Below are 20,803 nucleotides of genomic sequence, written 5' to 3'. Positions count from 1 at the left end.
ACCAGATTTGTTTTTGAAGACAATCAAAGCTCAGTGAAAGCTGGCTAAATCTAAACTAATCACTGCTATATCGTCATAATGGTTCTTTAAAACCTATCTTTAATTTCTAACACATAATAGTACATTTAGAACATTAATCTTCTAACAAATCTCTTAAAAATACTTGAAATTCTTCTCATGACGAGTACTTGTACTTCAAGGAATGGAGTTCTAGCCTTAAAAACAAAAAGATGGCAGAATGGCTGAGAAGTCCCTTGTGTAGCAAAGCTCTAGTCTGCTCATTTGTTTTAATCTTGATTCCAATGTACCACTGATTATAAGGTATACCATCAATTTCATAACAGCTTTATAGGGAAAAAGAAATACTACCAAATTACATATATACATTGATTATAAGATATATGCCCATTTCAGGAAAATGTGATTACGAGTCTTAAAATCCAGTATCTATCTCCAATTTTGTATCTTTTTCTCTTTTTTTAATGCATTAATTTAAAATTATTTTTTAATTTTATTTGTTTTTTTAAATGTTTATTTTGAGAGTGCATGAGTGAGGGAAGGGCAGAAAGAGCGGGAGAGAGACAATACCAAGCAAACTCTGTGCTGACACCTTAATCTCACAAACTGTGAGATCATTATCAGAGCCAAAATCAAGAGTTGGCACTTAACCGACTGAGCACCCCAAGACTGTTGTTTTTAAATAATGAAATGACATACACTGATTGTTTAAAATCTGGGAAATATCCATAATTCCATCAGCAGAGATAATTACGCTAATATTTTGGTGCATTTCCTTTCAGTCTTTTTCCTATATATCAAGTCACACTATACATACATAACACTATATGTACATAATGCTATATATTAAGATCATACTGCATACATATTTTAATCCTGTTTTTCTCACATTATACATAAGCATGTTCGTAGGTGATTAAAATTTTGGTAAATGTCTCTCATTACTGCTTAACTACTGTGTAGTGAAGAATAAATTCTACCCCAAGAGAGGTCAGGCCTTTGCCCTCGGCCACTGGGAGGTGATCACTAGGCCTCTGGAGTATCTTGTGTGCTAGAAGTGTCTTATCTTTGGCAGCTCTGGACACATAATGGCCTAATGATGCAATTTATGATGGGGGTTTAGGATGTGCATACCCATGTTAACTTCCAGAGGAAATGGAGACTAAAGGTGTTAGCCTGAACCTCTGGAAAGGGCTAAAGACTAGAAGTCAGCCATGCAAGCAGCATGTGATTGAGTCCCAATAAAAACTGTAGACACCAAAAGCTGAAGTGAGTTTCCAAGACTAGCAGTACTCCGTGCCTCCTGTTGTACATCAAGGCCAGGAGGGGAATGTATCCATGAGGACAAGGAAGATTCATGTTTGGAGTCCTCCTTTATCCTCTCTGTGAATTTCTTCCTGGGACCAGTTCTAAGGTGTATTCTTTTGCTACAAGAAAACTAGCACAGGGTTTTCCTGAGTTCTGTGAGTCCTTCAACGCTCTAACAAATTACCCTATCTGGGGGCAGTCACGGGGAGTTCTAAATTTGTAGCTCGCTGGTCGAAGCGATGGTAGCCCTAGGGGACTCCTGAGTTTACACCTAGTATCTGAATGATCCCCATCTTGTGGGGACTGTTCTCTCTGACTGTGCAGTATGCCAAAGTTGGCTGCAGCAGCTGGGGTCAAAATGTCTTGAACAGGAGGCAGTCTGGAGGGCTATGTTCTTCGCTCATATTGAGTGTAGCAAACTGAGGAACTACCCATCATATACTTTTTTAACCATTCTTTATTATAAACAGGGCAATAATGAATATCTTTGTGCATAAAATTGTAATTTACAATTCTGATTAGCTCCTGCCAGCTCAGAGCCCGGAGCCTGTTTCAGAGTCTGTGTCTCCCTCTCTCTCTGACCCTCCCCTGCTCACGCTGTCTCTCTCTCTCTCCTAGAAATAAATAAAAATATTAAAAAAAAAAAAGAAATATGTAGATTTAATGGGGCGCCTGGGATGCTCAGTCGGTTAAGCGTCCGACTTTGGCTCACGTCATGATCTCACGGTTTGTGGGTTCGAGTCTGCTTTGCAGTCTGTGTCTCCCTCTCTCTCTGCCCCTCCCCACACCTTGTGCTCTGTCTCTCTCTCTCTCTCAAAAACAAATAAGCATTAAAAAAAAAGAATTATGTCAATTTAACTTTACTTAGTTTGGTTTTTAGTAAAAACACTGGTAACCATATTCAATACTCTTATTTCTTATGCTACTTTTTCTTTTTATTTAAAAGTTTTTAATGTTTAATTCATTTTTTTTAATGTTTTATTTATTTCTGAGACAGAGACAGTGTGAATAGGGGAGGGTCAGAGAGAGAGAGGGAGATACAGAATCCGAAACAGGCTCCAGGCTCTAAGTTAGCTGTCAGCACAGAGCCCGACGCAGGGCTCGAACCCATGAACTGTGAGATCATGACCTGAGCCGAAGTTGGTCGCTTAACCGAGTGAGCCACTCAGGTGCCCATTTTATTTATTTTTGAGAGAGAGAGAGAGACAGTGTGAGCAGGGGAGGGTCAGAGAGAGACGGAGACAAAGAATTTGAAGACAGGCTCCGGGCTCTGAGCTCTCAGTACAGGGCCTGACATGGGGCTTGAGCCCACGAACCGACTGAACCACCTAGGCACCCCCTTATGCTACTTTTTCCGGATTCCATGATATTTTATTTCCATTGTTATATCTCGTCAAAAATATTTGAGAACAGAGTATTTGGTTATATGAACTGTAATCTCCACAATTATAAAAAATCTCATTGTTTATAAAACAAGTTTTTACATTGGGTCATTTCTCCTAAATCACAGCAACTACAATAAACATGAGAAGATTAGTGACTAAAATGTCACTACTTACCTCCTCTTCAATAGCAAATAATTTGACAATATTTTTGTGATTGAGTTTTTTTAATACTTCAAATTCTCTCATCTGAACATCCACTGGACGAAGGAAGCTTATGTTATTAAATACTTTGATAGCAAATAAGTCACCAGTTTTCTAAAAGAAATTAAAAAAAGAAAAGTTTTATTTATATTGCAAAGAAGATTAAAAGTTACCATTAGCACTAGATAGCAATATATCTTTCTTATCGAACACCTAAATATATATACATATATGTGTGTATATATATATATTAAACTTTAATGTTTTTTATTTATTTCTGAGAGAGAGAGAGACAGCGTGAGCAGGGGAGGGTCAGAGAGAGAGGGAGACACAGAATCTGAAGCAGGCTCCAGGCTCTGAGTTAGCTGTCAGCACAGAGCCCGACGCGGGGCTCGAACCCACGAACCGTGAGATCATACCTGAGCCGAAGTTGGACGCTCAACCGACTGAGCCACCCAGGTGCCCTACCTAAATATATTTTTTTAAGTTTATTTATTTTTGAGAGAGGGGAAGGCGTAGAGAGAGGGACAGAGAAAATCCCAAGCTGTCAGCAGAGAGACCAATACAGGGCTTGATCTCACGAACTGTGAGATCATGACTTGAGCCAAAACCAAGTCAGATGCTAACCAATGGAGCCACCCAGTCACCTTAGAGAACACTTAAATATTTTTAAGCATAGGTAATTATATTAGGGCTCTTCACTTGTTTTTATTTTTATTTTATTACCTTTTTTTTTATTGAGAGAGAGAGAGTAAGAGAGAGACAGCAAGTGAGCGAGGGGCAGAGAGAGAGAGAATCCCAGGAACGGCAGAGAGAGAGAGAGAGAGAAGGAGGGAAGGAGAGAGGGGGAAAGAAAGAGAGAAATTGAGAAGCGAGGCTCACCCAAGGCGTAGCTCGAGCTCACCTGATGTGGGACTCAAACTCAGGAACTGTGAGATCATGACCTGAGTCAAAGTCAGGTGCTTAACAACTGAGCTACCCAAGTGCCCCCTTCACTTGTTTTTAAAGCTAAAATCAGCCAATCAACTGCTCCAAATTTCTTTCAAATGGTATGCTTTGGAATGAAGAAAAGGCTATTTTCTTTCATATTAAAACACTTCCAGAGGTGCCTGGCTGGCCTAGTTGGTATATAGCATGGAACTCTTGATCTTGGGGTCAGGAGTTCAAGCCTGACATTAGGCCTAGAGCCCACTTATGAACTAATAAATGAATGAATATTGAAAAAAAAAAGCTTCCATTATAATAATTGAAGCAAAGATAGTCTTTCACATATAAGAGAAAAAGAGCTCTAATAATACCAAATGTGAAAGTATATTTTAGATAAAAAAGTGGAGGGGCACCTGGGTGGCTCAGTTGAGCAGCTGACTCTGGGCCATCTCATGGCTTGTGAGTTCGAGCCCCATGTCAGGCTCTGTACTGACAGCTCAGAGCCTGGAGCCTCCTTCAGATTCTGTGTCTCCCTCTCTCTCTGCCCCTCCCCTGCTCACACTCGTGTGTGTGTGTGTGTGTGTGTGTTTGTCTTTCTCTCTCTTAAAAATAAATATTAAAAAAAATTAAAAAAGAGAGTAGAACTCACAAGGGTTTCTCCAGGGCCTAATAATTTAAAAACTAAACAGAACAGAAAAAGAGAGATTGAATATTCCACATCTGAAATTTCATTTGGATCTCAAAGTAATGAAACTGATGGTTAAGAAACACCCCCTAGATGCAACACTGTGCGTGTAGACGTGCAAGTGGAGGTAGGAGTTGGAGTTGGTCGGGTTCAAGCAGACTCTCATCACTGGACTGCACCACTACTGCCTTGGAGAACCTTCTGCGACCTCACCTAGATGATTAGGGCAGATTGTTTCTCCACAGAGCTTTCTCTTAGAAGATCAAAGACATTTCCTTTTCTCTGTGGAGGTAGCTGCAGCCATGCTCACGGCGTACTTAAGTAGATTACACAAAAAATTACAAGGCACAGCCTTGGCTGGGAGGGACTCTTAGAGGTACAAATATATGCTTCATTTCAGATACATATTATCTTATGTTCTTCATATTAACCTTACTGTAAGCTCTCTTCCAGACCCTCCCATCTCCTTCCAGTCACTCTAATCTAAGCAAACCTCTCCTCGGTGGTCAGTCCGATTCTTTGAGTTTAATCTTACCTTTTCCATAATCCAACGTTGAACTTCCCTGGAGCAAGTAGAAAGATAATTTCCTCTCTGACTTTGGGGTTCAAGCACCACCTGCCTAAAGATATTTCATGGCTGTCCATCTGTCAGAATTTCTGTGCTGTTCCTGCTCTGACACCTTCTCTACAGCTTTCCACACAGATTCACTGCTTATAGCCACAATCACCTCAGAATCTCATGATTTTTTTTTTGAAGTTTATTTATTTATTTTGAGAGAGAGGGCATGGGCAGGGGAAGGGCAAAGAGACACAGAGAGAGAATCCCAAGCAGGCTCTGCATTGCCAGCACAGAGCCAATCTCACCAACCACAAGATCACGGTCTGAGCAGTAACCACGAGTCGGCCCTAGACTCAGGTGCCCTAGAGCTTCATGATCTTTTTCTCACCTTAGATTCTCATGATCTTTTTCTCACCTCAGATTCTCATGATCTTTTTCTCACCTCAGAATCTCATGATCTTTTTTCTTAAAACCATTTAACTGCTTCACAACCTCTCTTCAAGATCACTATTTGGAGACCACTATCTGTGTCTCATAATCACACCTCCCTCACCCCCCTTCACACCAAATACACATTTTTTTTCCAGAGAAAATGTCCACTGACCATTTTCAGACAATATGAAAATAGAGTAACAGCTGAACTGCAGTCGAATTACGCTGTTTTTCCATTTGTTCAACCAGAGTAAGAACACTGCCCAAATCTATACCACCCAACATTTGCCACCATGATTTTGCTTGAGCATACCTGTCTCCGACTTGGTTTAAAATTAGGAGAATCCTAACAGAGGAGCAATCAGGGAAAACAATATAATGTTGCAAAGTGCCCACTGTGTTCAAGGCTAGCATTTTTCAAACTTTTGTAGTCTACATCATACCTGTGAGATTACTGGCACAACAGGTGGAAATGTATCGTTTTCCCTTTAGCCAACTGCACAGTCATCTATCATTCACTGTCCCTAAGTCAAAAGGAATATGAATAATATTTAGAGATCTATGTGGATATATAAAGTTGACCTCTGAACGATGTGAGGGTTAGGGCGTCAACCCTACATGAGGTTGAAATTCCACATATAACTGACTCTCCAAAAACTTAGCTACTAACAGCCTACTGTTGACTGGAAGCCTTAGCAAGAACATAAAGAGTTAACATATATTTTGTATGTTATGTGTCTATAACATTCTTTGTATGTTACATTCTTACAATAAAGCAAGCTAGAGAAAAGAAAATGTTACTAAGAAATCCTAAGGAACAGAAAATATATTTACAGTACTGTACTTTATTGAAAAAAAATCCACATGTAAGTAGGCCCACAGAGTTCAAACCTATGTTGTTCACGAGTCAACTGTATCACATATGCCAATCAACATATCCTTCCCTTCCCTTTAACTTCCCCATGGTTAGCTCATGCACGCATGCACATGCGCGTGCGCGCGCGCGCACACACACGTAACTAAAAGCAACTCCATGAGAAAGAGATAAAGTAACACACTCTGAATGACAAATTCTAAAACCTGGTCTGAAATTTGGAAACCTGTTCATTCTAGGCAATAACATAAAAGGGCTTAACAAACATCATGGTTAAAAATCCTTAAACAGTTACTAAGAGTAAGTAGGAAAAACAAAAACAAAAAAACCCCAACTTCAGCTCAGGTCACGATCTCATGGTTCATGAGTTTGAGCCCCGTGTCAGGCTCTGTGCTGACAGCTCAGAGTTTGGAGCCAGCTTTGGACTGTATGTCCACCCCCCCACCCCTCCCCTGCTCGCTCACGTGCTCTCTCTCTCTCTTTAATGTTTAACCAAACATTAAAAAAACAATTTTAAAGCAAGTAGGATTTTTTTGAGTATAGTCCTAAATCTTTGTAGTTGATGTCAATGAGGACACACATGGTTTCTTAAACTATATCCCTGGGAAGAATATCAGGGACTAAATACTAAACTGAGTCTTCACAATCTTTTAAGAAAATTCCTATGTCTCTCAAATCCTTATTTTAGGCTTTCTGACTATGTTGGATAAAGTACATTTTTGTTTCCTTTGAAGAAGAATTTGGGTTGTCTTAGGGTAGTCTAATCTGTCCTCATGCATGCATGCATTCATTCATTCATTCAACATTTACAGAACGCTTACTATGTATGGGAACTTAAACGGAAGAGAGCGAGTAGGGAAAAAGGACCAGAATTGATGGAATATTTACAAGTACCAGGAACTTTAAACATGCCTCACCCAATCTCTCACTACTGACTACCTATCATTCCATCAGTTTCCAACTTACAACCCTTCTAATGCCAGCCCACCTTGCTACTAAACCCAAAACCCTCTGTGGGAAGGGACTGCACGTCATTTGCAGTTATATTCACTAGGTCCATCACAGGGCCTGTCATATACCAAGTGATTATTAAAGTTTGTTAACTTGGGTCAGAGGAAGACAATCAGATGTAGTCTCGAGGCTAAACCTTGTGTCGCCACCCACTTTTTCTTCTTCTTAGCACAGAGCACAAAACAAAAACAATTTCTAGGATAGGAATACCCAAAGTTGATCACAATGGGCTTGATAAAAGACCCAGAGACAAGAAATGTGAAAGGATTCCAAACCTGTGGATAATTCTGGAAGAGGGCAAAGGCTCAAAGTTCCCTGTATGACACTTCTGATTCATTCTCCATTAACCACAGAGACTGCTTATAGTCATAATCATTCCCCAAGGGAAACAGGCCCTCCCCTCTGAATGCTTATCTCACTGTTACTGACAGAACTGATTGGTAATCACTAAGGCTACAGGAAAATATGAAGAAACTCCTCCTCACTAAAATACTTAAAGCTCGTTTCTCAAAATAATTTAAAAGGCTCTGATCGTCACTAAGCTCAAAACAAATTCAAAGGGTTGAAAAATTAGTGGATTATTTGCATTATAAAGGAATTTTTACTCCAGCTTTCCTCCCAGAACAGAAGCTTTAATGATCTTAAATTTCTTCAATTTATTTACTTTTTAATTTTTAAAAATTAATATTTATTTATTTTTGAGAGAGAGACAGAGACAGAGAGACAGGGTGTGAGCAGCACAGGAGGGGCAGAGACGGGGAGACAGAATCGGAAGCAGGCTCCAGGCTCTGAGCTAGCTGTCAGCACAGAGCCCGACGCGGGGCTCAAACCCAGGAACTGTGAGATCATGACCTGAGCCGAGGTCGGTGCTTAACTGACTGAGCCATCCAGATGCGCCTTATATTTCCTCATTTTAAATTATGTTAATTATCTTTAATTCCATCCTCCAATATAGAATTTGACAGTAAATCTTTTTGGTTCTTGGAGTGCCTCCAAGATTAGCCCTTTTATTCTATTCTCACTTCTACTAACAAGTTCTAATTACCTCATACCTTTTAAATGTGAGCTCCTTGCTGATAACCTCACTTTATTATTTTTTTTATATTTGAGAGAAAGAGACAGAGAGAGAGAGAGAGAGAGAGCTGGAAAAGGGCAGAGAGAGAAGAAGACACAGAATCTGAAACAGGCTCCAGGCTCTGAGCTGTCAGTACAGAGCCCGATGTGGGGCTTGAACTCATGAACCGTGAGATCACGACTTGAGCTGAAATCAGACGCTTAACCGACTGAGCCACCCAGGCGCCCGTCTCACTTTATTATTAGCTGCCTTGTACGGGGCTGTGTACCGGGGCCTGAAGCTATAGGACAGCATATCAGAATCATCTGTGGATTCCCCTCCAATGGTACATCTGCCTCCCTGTATTCCTCCCTCACCCGTAGCCCGCCCCAGTACACTGACATACTGATCTTGTTAGTGAGATCACTCATGACCACAGGAGGACGAGGCTGGGCAAAGAATCCGAAGGTACAATATGAACCTTGCTAGTCTCTTTTTTTCCCCACTCTCAGCACAAAACCTCTGCCAGCACTGGGCAGATATCACTGACTCTGACACAAGCTATACTTTAAATAACCACACGAACAGGTACTCTTTTTAGACAGTATTACCAAAAACATCAAGTCTCACATTTTGGAACAAGCGTGCTTCTCACAAGAGGACATACACAGTGCTAAAAAGTCTTCAGTTTTCTCTGAACCAACCTTATGCCTTCCACGAAAGACATTTGCAGTGGCTCCTTGGCCTAAAATATCAGATAAAAGCCACAGATGATTAGAGGTGCTCTGCATCTCGGCTTGGTCAGGAGATCTTCTTATTAAACTAAGAGAGAAGAAAAAATGTGCAGGTTTGTTTTGAGGGAATAATACACTTGAAGAACAAATGTTAGCTCCTTTTAGTCTCAAGTAAGATCACCTCTTAGCTATTGCTAAGTTGAAGTGTATCGTCTAATGTAAAAATCTAAGTTTCCAACAATATTAAAGGTTAAAGTGCTGTGTGGGCTCTGAAAAAAACATTAACTGGTGACATCTTATATATTCATTTTAATTCACTCATCACAGGGCTACGGAAACATCTATTTCCCTTCCAATGTTACCTTTGCCATTGAGAGTGATACTGGCCGCTTTTCTCCTTCAAATGTTTTCAAAGACTGATCATGATGAATTACAAAGTGTTTTAAGGTAAAGTAACAACGTACAATATAACAGATACATAGCAAAGAATTACTTTGTTTCCTTAAGGGCAGGGTTACACCTATGAAAACAACTGTTGCCATGGCATAACATTTCCATTAAATGTTTCCTTTAAATTTCACCCCCAAGTGCCTGACAATCATAATGGAAAGATGCAATTTTTTGTTCCTGAAAAATTACTAACTCTCCTGAAATTAACTTAAGGATAATTTCTCCAATCTCCAAGTATATGAACAGACACATACTAAGTGCATATTACCAAGTCTTAAAAAATGAGCAAGTGGAAGCTATCTATGCATGCAGCTGGAGGCTATTATGTTTAAGTAAAAGATTTGTACCTTCTGCTCAATTTTGCCATACACCTAAAACTGCTCTAAAAAATAAGGTTGATTTAAGAAAAAAGCATCACCCCAGCCTTGTCATTTAATACTTAAAAGCTATATAACTATGAGGATATTAAAATACTTGCGCTCCATGTTGGAATAAAAATCAGGTATGCTAAGTAGCATAAACCCTAGCCTCACCATGCCACCTTAAATCTGCTGTAGTATCAGATCTTAATACCACTCTGTACTCCGAAAGAATTCGATGATAAATTAATGACTCCCAACATTCCAAGAAGGATCAGGAACATAAAGAAGGGCCAATTTTCAACAATCTTTGATATACTAAGATATATACTTTTACCACCCGCCTAATTTAGATAAGGAATTCATTGGAAATAAGCAATAAAAATAAGATTCACTTTTGGCAAGTAAGAAATACACATTTGTCAGCTGAATACACATTTAGATAAGGAATAATAAACTTCTTAACTACCTTTTCAATATTTTCAAGTATTTTTCAATAATGAAAAACCTTCCCTAATTGCTGTAACTGTGCTGAGGTAACTGTAATGGAAAACAGTGTCACTAGGTACGTGTATGTACCTAGTGAATAAATACAAACACATTTATCAGCTAAGATATCTGCTTCTCTATATGAAGATAGCAGACTAGTTTCACAATCATCAAGGGGAAATGTCTTTTGGTGACTACCTTCCAGTAAACCCACAATAACAGCATGCTAAAACATGACTCAGCACATCCACAAGGTGTGTGCTTTACAAATCTTCCCCAAATTTCGATACATCATAGGTAAGCACTCAACAAGTATGTTACTAGTGACTTTGCCTTAAGCCTACTTCCTTATACTGTCCAAAACGAAAGTTACTGTTCGTCCATCGATGAAAACAGGTTTGGTGACAGGCATACGAACAAAGTTCAAAGATTTTCCAACTCTACCACTACGTTAAGAATTTCGGCGTTCTAGAGCGAACAAAAACCTCGGGTTTTGGTTACGTACTGGGCAGTTAACGGGTAGACCTTGTTTTGAGGCCACCTACTGAAAATACCCGGGAAACGGACTGGGAAACAAACAACGTACGGAATTTCCCAAAGGAAATGTTTGGGAATTCACATTATATGTGTGTATATTCATAAACGGCTGCCTCCAGCTTCCGGTTAGTCAATCCCCGCCGTTACCATCACTAAAACCCTAACGAAACGCCTCTTTGGGATCATCTGAAATATCAACCCATTCAAACGGTGCCGATCGTGTCAACGCTCATAAAGAGGGGAGAAGCGGCCAAACTCCAAGAAAAAGGGGAATTCGTCTCTCGAGCGCGGCCAGGGCCCAGACCCGGTAACCCGCACGTCCTCTTTCTTCGTGCCCAACGTCGCTCTCCGCTGACCCGGGAGGGCCCCGGTCAGAGGGCCGGCCAGGGGGCGAGCAGGAGAGATGGAAGGGCCCGGGCCCGTGCGTCCGTTCCACCGCGTTTCGGACGCCCCGGACACCGGGGAGGCGGCGTCCGCCTAGTCGGGGTCCGGGGAGGGCTCGGCCTTGGGTCTTGCAGGGCTTCTCGGGGCGCCCGCCCCGCCCCCGCTCTGACTCAGCATCCCAGTCGCCCACAGGGGGCGGGAGCGCCCGGCGCGGGCCCGTGCCGACTTCGCGACCGGTGCCCCGCGCGGCTCGGCCCCTCCGCCCGCGCCGCCCCACTTACCGCGCCCGGTCTCCGTCGCGCCACCGCCGGCGGGCTCCCGCGGCCTCCTTGCGCCTCGGGACACTTCCGCCTTCGAGAGCCCTGGCCGCGGGCCACGTGACCGACGGCCGGCGCGCGCCGGCGCGCGTGCGCACGCCCGCCGGACCGGCCCCGGCCTCGGCCGCCTAAAGCTGCTGCCGGCTCTGCGGCGGCGGCCGGCGTCCCGAGCTTCTGTAGCGAAGGGTGGGGAGGCCGGGGGGGGGGGCTGTCTGGAGTCCGACTCGGTCCACGCCCTCTGCCCGTCCCTCCCTGGCTCTCCGGGTGGAGCCGGGGAGCCCTGCGCAGTGAGCAGTTTCAGATTCCCAGAACTGCAAATCCCACCCAGTTCTCGAGAGCCGACGACGGAGTGTGGCGTGCGGCGGTCGTAGGCAGGACGAACCTCGAACTCCTGATTGCAGACACTCAGACAGGCACAGGTGTGCAGACTGCTGGACGCGGGAGAGGCGGTCCCTGGGGAATGTCACTGTCTGGAGGGATACATCTGCAGCTGCTCTGAAGCCTGCGTTGCCCGCCGCGGAGCCCCATGATCGCCTCAGAATAATCCAGACGTGAAATTCTTAGTGTAAATGAGCTCACTTCTTATTTATTTATTTGGCGTTCTGGGGCGAGGGATCCAGGAATAAATGTCTTAATTCTCTCTTTAAGCGGTATTTTGGAAATGGGCAGTATTGGAGAACTTGATTAAAATCGGGTCCTGCAGTATTCGTGCCGCCAAGAGCCGAAGCAGCTGTTCCCTAGAAAGTGATCCCCTCTTCCCACTCACTGTGCTGCAGCCTTTCTCGACATATGGAGAGGCCACAGAGACTCTTGATGGGCCAGGGGTAAACTTCCGAGACACGGAAGAGAAGGAATTCTTCCCAGATGAGAACTACAGCAACCAGGAATGACATAAGAAACCAAGGCTGAGTGGTTAAGAACGGCGGCGTTTGAATGGAACAGATCGGGGGTGCAGCCTCAACTCTCCCCACCAAATACTGACTCTCAACACGTTTTTTCCAAGTCGGTTGTGTCCTTTGCACCGTGGAGATAACAAATGCCCACAGTAATGCGTTATTACAAAGGAAGTTACTTTGTTAGACTTTTAAACAATGTATAAGTCGTGGAGTCATTCCAAAAACCAATCTGTTTACTGCTTACTATTCCAACCAATTTCAGTTCTCCTGTATCTCATGCCAAGAAGGGGACCTGTGTAGGTTCCTTACAACAGTAAAACCCACAGCTCAAAAGTTGTCTGGGAGAAAATGTGATAAGCTGAGCCAAAGGCCTTGATTCGCATATTTTACCACAAAAGTGATGCATATTGAAATTTGACAGGATTTTCTTAAAGGCAGAGCTTCTTGTGAGCCAGTTTGCGTTAACATTTAAGACTTTAAATAATCTGTCAGGCACAGAACTAGACCAGGTGTCATGAAATCCTTGTGGTTTTGTAGTCAAGTCACCCAAATCTGTCTTTTGGCTCAGTGACCTCATCTGTTAAGATGTGAGATTCACTCTTGTGACAATTATTTGGGTGCTCGTTTTCGGAAACTACAATGCAAACAAGGTAATTCATAATGAAACAGAGGTCATTGCTATGGTACTCTGTAAATAAAGTGCTCTGGATAACCTCAAGGAAAAATGGGAATTATTCTACATTATCATAGAACATGAAGCTTAACTTCTGTTGCAGACTCTTAATTTCCGTGTCTTGATTTCAGTTGGCCCTGAACATACATGAATCTTTTGAAGGACTTTAAAGAGACAGGAAAAGCAGGTGTCACCCTCACATGTATGGAACTAATAGTACAGTGGCCACGGCTGATATGAAGCCTTCACGTGCAGGTACCGTAATAAGCTCATTTCATGCTTTTACAGATGCAAAAACCGGGGCAGGGAGAAATTATTTAATGTGCTTAAACTTCTAAAAACCAGAGACTGGCGGAACTGTTATTTGAACCTACTTAATCTGGGTCTGGAACCTGTCTTAGCTCTTAACCACTATGTGACTTGTTAATATACTTTTGAAACTTAGTGCTATTGTAACAGATGCCAGTTGTCTTTCCCACTGTTTAGGGAAACTTATCAATGAAACACCCAAGCTTTTTAATTTTTTATTAACTTTTATGTATTTTTTTTTAAAGTAATCTCTATGCCCAAAGTGGGGCTCGAACTCATGACCATGATATCAAGAGTCATATGCATGACCATGAGATCAAGAGTCGTATGCTCTACCTGACTGACCCAGTCAGGCTCCCTTCACTTATTTATGAAGACATTTTTATTGAAATATACATTTCGCTGATCTGTTCTTCCAGCTGTTAAGTTTGGAAACAAAGTTTAGTACCTTTGTCCTATGATGTAAGGAAAATGTTTGAAATCACTTACGGAATTAACCCCAGAAAAAGATATATGTGTATCATTTAGAATAGTTTAAGGGAGTTTATAGACCACTGAAGCCCATCATAGGGGGAACACATGAGCCAAAGGTTGAAAAGAAAAACCAAACTAACCCTCCCCTAAAATTTTCCTTACGTTTTTGGAATTTAAACTTTTATGCCTGCAGTAATTTAATTCTGCTGCTCAGTTTGTCGCTCCTTTTTTTGCTCTCCAATACTACTACTGATACTTTTACTCTTGCTTTCTTTCATAGTCACAAATAAAAACAGGGGTAAATACTTGTAGTAACTAGACGGGCAGCTTACTTGTAAGCATCATTAATACATAGGTATAGTGACCTACGGAAATCCAACAGGAGGGAAAAATTGGGATTTTAAATTCTAACAATAGAATGAAACAGGCTTTTCCTAGCACCTTAAAAAAAAAAAAAAGTCTAACGGGCACCTAGGTGGCTCAGTCAGTTAAGTGACCAACTCTTGATTTCAGCTCAGGGTTCATAAGTTCAAGCCCCACACTGGACTCTGACCATGCAGAGCCTGCTTGGGATTCTCTCCCTCCTTCTCTCTCTGCCCCTCCTGTACTCTTTTTCTCTCTCTCAAATAAGTAAAAGAAACAAAAACAAAAACAAAAAAGGAGTCCAACAAAACTAAGTTGCATATAACCTTCTGAGAGCATAAATAAATCATCCATAAGCCTAAATGTGTAATTCTTTAAATGGGAAATCTGGGAGAGATAAGAAAATAAGGCTATTTATAATAACAACAAGACGTGGTAGATTTCACTACGTAAAATTTATTTTTTATAAAAAGCGTGTAACACCGACACCTACTCTTAAATCAGTTAATTTATGAAACCATTCTCTTTTGTAGAACACACACTGGCATCGAAACAGTTTAAAGAAATGTAATGGCTATCTACAAAAAATTAGTTTTAATTTGCTGTATTCTCCCATTTTGAGTCTGCACACATAAAATTAAAATTTTCAAACATTTTATATTTAGCAATTGAAAAAAAGTACACTGTTTTCCTGCTATGTGGTCTTTATAAAGAATTTAATATTTCAAGTAAAAAAAAAAAGGGGGGGGAGTACTAAGATAACCGTGCTGTATCTTTTAACAGCATTTTTATATAGAACAATTTGAACTGGCATGCAAGCAACTTCTCTTGTTGTCACATACCTGTATTCAGAGAAAATTACACCCATTTTACAGAAAAATCCCAATACATATACTGCAATAAGCTTAAAGCAATGTTAAAAAGACCAGTGTGAATGGCACACAAAAACTGCTTCTTTATAAATTATTAACTGGAATTCTTGATCATAAAGTAGGCACAGGGAGATCCAGTCCTTAGGGCTTTGCTCTCTGGAAGAATACCTGGAAATAAAGTATTAGTACAATTAGTACTGGTTTCAGAAGATACCACCTGAAGAATGGCTCCAAGTCAGTAAGTGCTAGTCACTCTTTTATAAAATATAATAAAAATTCAGAACATTTCACATACTTCATAAATCCACACATGGTTCGAGAACTTTTTTCTGGACAATTTGATCAAGTCACAAGGTAACTTATGTTGACATTAGCTAGGAAACTAGTGAAGGCTATGGTATTAACTCTAATGCTATGAGAAATCAAGTGCTCAGAGGAAAACATGCTCTGGATACCTTTTGCTGATTGGCACACCGTCAAAGCTAATACTGTGAAACTAATTTAAAAAAATTTTTTTATAGTTTATTTATTTTTGAGACAGAGAGAGACAGAATATGAGTTGGGGAGGGTCAGAGAGAGAGGGAGACACAGAATCCGAAACAGGCTCCAGGCTCTGAGCTAGCGGTCAGCACAGAGCCGGATGTGGGGCTCGAACCCACGAAACACGAGATCACGACCTGAGCCGAAGTCGGACGTCAACCGACTGAGCCACCCAGGCGCCCCTGGACAACTAAATTCTGAGGAAGAAATAAACAAATCAAAGCTAAAGATAACAACTGTTATCACTTAAGGAATTTGTTTATTTGATTAAAAAATACTTGCAATTTACCATACTAACTTCCATATTTCATAGTTAAGTACATGTTAAGTGATCATTAAAAAGACTAAATAGGCACTAAACTCACTAAGGGTAAGGACTATAGTCATCATCGCATCCTTAGCATCTAGCAGATCAGGCATCAAATCTATTCTAGCAGTCAAATCTATTGACTAAGTGAAGAGAATGATTGCTATGTGAGCAAAATAGAGCCTTACAAAGAGGCCATGCTTGAGGTAAGCCCTCTCCCCCCCCCCAAAAATAGGTAGAATTCATAAAGAGGAGGGTTGCTAATAAGGCACAATTTCTGAAAAACAGCAAAAATAGCAAAGACCATTCCTGCAAGAGAAACCAGAGAGGTAGTCTGAGATCAGAATATGAAAACAAAAACAAAAACCCTGAATGTCAAACTAAGAAACATGAACTTGTTTTTTAGTCAACTCTATAGGTTTATGAAGAATGAGGGGAATAAATTTCAGAGGTCTATTCAGGGTTTTCATTTAAAAAAAATTGGGGGGGGGGCACCTGGCTGGCTCAGTTGGTTAAGTGGCTGACTTTGGCTCAGGTCATGATCTTGCAGTTCGTGGGTTCGAGCCCCATGTTGGGCTCTGTGCTGACAGCTCAGAGCCTGGAGCCTGTTTCGGATTCTGTGTCTCCCTCTTTCTCTGCCCTCTGCTCATGCACTCTCAAAAATAAATGTTAAAAAAAATTTGAAAAAAAATTTTTTTTAACATTTATTTTTGAGAGACAGAGAGAGACAGAGCATAAACAGGGGAGGGAGATACAGAATCTGAAGCAGGCTCCAGGCTCTGAGCTGTTTGTTAGCACAGAGCCTGACACGGGGCTTGAACTCACAAACTGCAAGACCATGACCCGAGCCAAAGTCATATGCTCAACCGACTAAACCATCCACGCATCCCTATTCAGGGTGTTCAAAGAGGCGGGGCTACGAGGGAAGGGAGATTAACGGGAGGTAACACAAACACGTACTAGAGAGGCAGCAGGGGAGACAAAGTGAGAGTGAGGAAAAGAGGATCTGCAAGATCCAAGAATCAATCACATCTAAAGATAGTAGGCACAAAAGAAGGAATCCAGACTTTTCCCAATGAGAAGAACATTGCTATCCCAGAGATACTGCCAGCACTGAAGAGATGTTGGGCTTGGGAGGGGACTTTTTATAAATGCAGCTGGATGAATTAGTATGTTTGGAGCAGAGACCTGGCACGCTGCACGTGCATCTGCTTACAAGATACCTATAATAAAGAGTTAGGTTTTTTTTTTAATCCTTTTCTCCAGTTTGATCAGTTACTTAGCAGAGATTACCTCCACAGGTACTTCGCTTTTACGGGGACATGGGAGTGGGGAGGGTTCCCAATGACAAACAGTAACTCCCAATATTCTTCTCACAGACTCTCGTCAGTTTAAGCTGACAGACTACTAGAGGGGAAAAAACCGCCAACAGGAGATGTTATAACCAACGTCCAAGGGTGACATACTTTCTTCCTCAACAAAGGCCTTGACTTAGGAATGTTATTGAATGTATCGGACAGAAGAACCTGGTAGCCAGCCATTTGTTCAGTCACTTGCTACCAACATATTTGGCACACTGTTTTGCCTGCCAATTTGTTGAATGAAGGTAATAAAAATAAAGAACACTTTTTCATCTGTTACCCTGGAATTTTATTTCCAGAGCATAAGCTCTTTATAGGCAAGAGAAGTCATATATATGGATATCTGCAGCAGTAAAGTCATGATGTAAAGTCACGATGTGGCACTGAATGACTATCTGGGTGACAATGAGATAGTCTGCCTTACGGATTTAAGCTGTCCATATGAATACTAAATAAACATTTGGTACTTCTTGCCAACTTGGAGAGATTTTTAAAAACTCACGAATTTTATAAACGTAAAAAGAGCCTCTGACAAGTCAGAGATTTTGTTCTGTTCGATCTACAATTCAGAAGTTTCAAAATAAGATACAACCAAGTAACTCCCACTTCTGTTTTTATATTTTTAGCTCCTTTCTTTCAATTCAGTAGGGTCACATTTTTTTTTTTTTTTAGTGTATTTATTTTGAGAGAGACAGAGAGAGAGAGACAGAGAGAGACCACGCGCGTGCACAGGAAGGACAGAGACAGAGGGAGACAGAGCATCCCAAGCAGGCTCCACACGGTCAGCGCAGAGCCCAATATGGGGCTTGAACTCGTGAAATGTGAGATCATGACCTGACCGAAATCAGGAGTTAGACACTTAACCATCTGAGCCGCCCAGGCGCCCCAGAGCACATGTTCTTAAACATTACTTGTCTCAAACCTGTAGCTCCTACCTAATTTCAACACACACTGTAAAAGGAAACTAGCATTTTCAGTGTGTTCAAGCATATACACAGTGTGCTTACCTCTCTTATGATCTTTCCTAAGAGCTTAGTTGAAAATTGACTTTATAGAAAACTCTGAAGTATTAACATCTAAAACTGCAAATTCTTAGAAGCTGGTTTTAGAGCAAAGAGATTCCCAAGTAAGTAATAACTGGTAAGATTACAGTATGACACAGTATCCTGTAATATGTACCCTCTCTCAGGTCTAAAATATTACCTAATTATATGAATATATGTAAGTTTTCCAAATACCTACCTTTAAGTAATTTTTGAAAACTTTAGCATCAGGCTGCTGAAGCGCTTGACAAAACTCCTGGTGGCCCAGCCGGGAGGGGATAGAGAGAGAGAGAGAGAGAGAGAGAGAGAGAGAGAGAGAGAGAGAGAGAGAATGAATGTTAACTGTATTAAATTCACTGTAAATCAAATCCACAGTTTTCTTTTTTAAACTGTGATTAAAAAAAACATTTAACTGACCATCTTACCACCATAATACATTAGCATTAACTATTTGCATACTGTTGAGCAACAGATCTCTGGAACTTTTCATCTTGCAAAATTGAAACTATACCCATTGGATATCAACTCTCCCTTTCCTTCCCTACCAAGCCCCTGGCCACCACCATTCTACTTCCTGTTTCTGAGAGTTGGCCTACTTTAGTTACTTCATATTAAGTGAAATTATGCAGTATTTATCTTTTCGTGACTGGCTTATTTCATTTACCGGAATGTCCTCAAGGTTCACTCAAGACTGGAGCATGTGACAGGATTTCCTTTCTTTGAGGCTGAATAATATTCAGTTGTATGTATGTACATTTTATTCATCTATTCATCTGTCAAAGGGCATTTAAGTTGCTTCCAAGCTACAATAGTCGTATAACAGTTCCTCACCAAAAAAGGTTCTATGGCATTTTCAAATGTAATACTTTTCAGTTAGACTGCTTTCCCTTTTGAGAACATGGTTCTCCTGGACAAGGTTGACTCATGCCTGAGAAGGGAGAGTGGGACAAAAACTGCATTGCTGTGGCTGTTCTCACCTAGTTAGAGCAGTAATTGAGCAGAGCTAAACCAAAAGAAAAAGAGTTAAGGCTCTCTAACAGAATTCTGCAAAAGGTTGTCACAAGACATATGGAAAAGAGAAAACGGGGGATGCTTATCTTCTACAATCAAATTATTAGACAGAAAGATAATTTTGCTTTACTTAATTTGGTATATTTCATTTTTGATGTACATTAAGGTCATTGCTTTCATTAAAACATTACTTTATATTTACATAACAAATTATAGCTAAGAAAATTCATTAATACCTCTAAAGTTTATGTTACAAAATAGAAGATTATAAATTCATTAAAAATTAGTTTTATGATTACTCTTATGTGAGATATATCCTATTTTTCATTCAAGTTTTTCAGTGCCTCTCATAAAATAGTATGATAAAAACTTTTTAAAAACACTGTGAAGAAACAATTCTTAGAATCCCTTCAAGAGATTCTAACACTAGTTGTAAAAAAAACTTTGATACCTCAATTAGATCTATGTGCTAGAGAAGTCAGGATAACTACATGCCAAGAAAATAACTGAATACCATTATGAAAATTACTTTTTAATATATAAAAATGTAAGATTGCATTCCAGATACTTCCTTCAAAACATAGTTTCAGATTTTAAAAATTCAGCATTTATAAGCTTGGCATATGTAAAAGGAACTGCTTAACACAAATCTTCAGAACAGGTTTGTGTGCTGGGGTGCCCTTTGGTAGTCTGGGGGAGCCCACTTGACTCCTTTTAGAATTTTTTTTTAAGCACTGTGTGTGTTTTTTTTAAATTCATTTTGAGTGGGGGTGAGGGGCAGAGAGAGCAAATCTCAAGCAGGCTCTGCACTGTCAGCATGGAGCCAATGTGGGGCTTGAACCCAGGAACCATGAGATCATGACCTGAGCTGAAATCAAGAATCCGACGCTTAACCAACTGAGCCATCCAGGTGCCCCTAGAATGTTTTTTAAAATATATTTGTAACACATGGGATTAGAAAGGAAACTAATTATAATGACTTCTGGTTATCAAAAATATTTTTGACATGTGGTGGAACAGTAAGAATTGCTGACTGAGACAACAAAGTCTAGTGGTAGATCTTAAGAACTTAAAATTTCACAATCTTGGAGTATACAAAGTATTTCGAGATTCCCTGGAACAATGAAAGTGACAGGAATACATCTGTGATTTCTACTGGGGACAAAGTCTTGGGCAATGAGAATGCTATTATGATCTGTCACCTACGCCATGGCAGGAAATTAAACTTTT

General features: G+C 40.8%; 2 protein-coding genes across 10 annotated transcripts in view; both read right to left on the bottom strand.

The window, feature by feature from the left end:
- TBK1 (TANK binding kinase 1) overlaps positions 1 to 11,796 on the bottom strand; it is a 56,634-nt gene extending 44,838 nt beyond the window's left edge. For 2 of the 3 annotated variants that reach the window (XM_039234307.1, XM_039234306.1), the window contains exons 1-3: positions 11,689 to 11,796; positions 9,159 to 9,276; positions 2,886 to 3,026 (exon numbers count right to left, since the gene is read on the bottom strand). In XM_039234307.1, coding sequence (XP_039090238.1) covers positions 2,886 to 3,026; positions 9,159 to 9,245 — 228 coding nt within the window. In that variant the 5' untranslated portion in view covers positions 9,246 to 9,276; positions 11,689 to 11,796. Of the gene's footprint in view, positions 1 to 2,885; positions 3,027 to 5,958; positions 6,040 to 9,158; positions 9,277 to 11,688 lie in introns of those variants that run through there. The other variant, XM_039234308.1, reaches the window with a different exon arrangement.
- Positions 11,797 to 14,875: 3,079 nt separating this feature from the next.
- XPOT (exportin for tRNA) overlaps positions 14,876 to 20,803 on the bottom strand; it is a 163,577-nt gene continuing 157,649 nt past the window's right edge. For all 7 annotated transcript variants that reach the window (XM_039234300.1, XM_039234301.1, XM_039234303.1 and 4 more), the window contains 2 exons: positions 18,762 to 18,818; positions 14,876 to 15,479 (listed from right to left, as the gene is read on the bottom strand). In XM_039234300.1, coding sequence (XP_039090231.1) covers positions 15,453 to 15,479; positions 18,762 to 18,818 — 84 coding nt within the window. In that variant the 3' untranslated portion in view covers positions 14,876 to 15,452. The remainder of the gene's footprint in view (positions 15,480 to 18,761; positions 18,819 to 20,803) is intronic.

The sequence above is a fragment of the Hyaena hyaena genome, unplaced genomic scaffold (genome assembly GCF_003009895.1).
Source record: "Hyaena hyaena isolate Hyena2069 unplaced genomic scaffold, ASM300989v1 scaffold_87, whole genome shotgun sequence".
Lineage (NCBI taxonomy): Eukaryota > Metazoa > Chordata > Mammalia > Carnivora > Hyaenidae > Hyaena > Hyaena hyaena.
The sequence above is the reverse complement of the archived record's forward strand: the minus strand, read 5'-3'. Positions and strand labels throughout refer to the sequence as shown.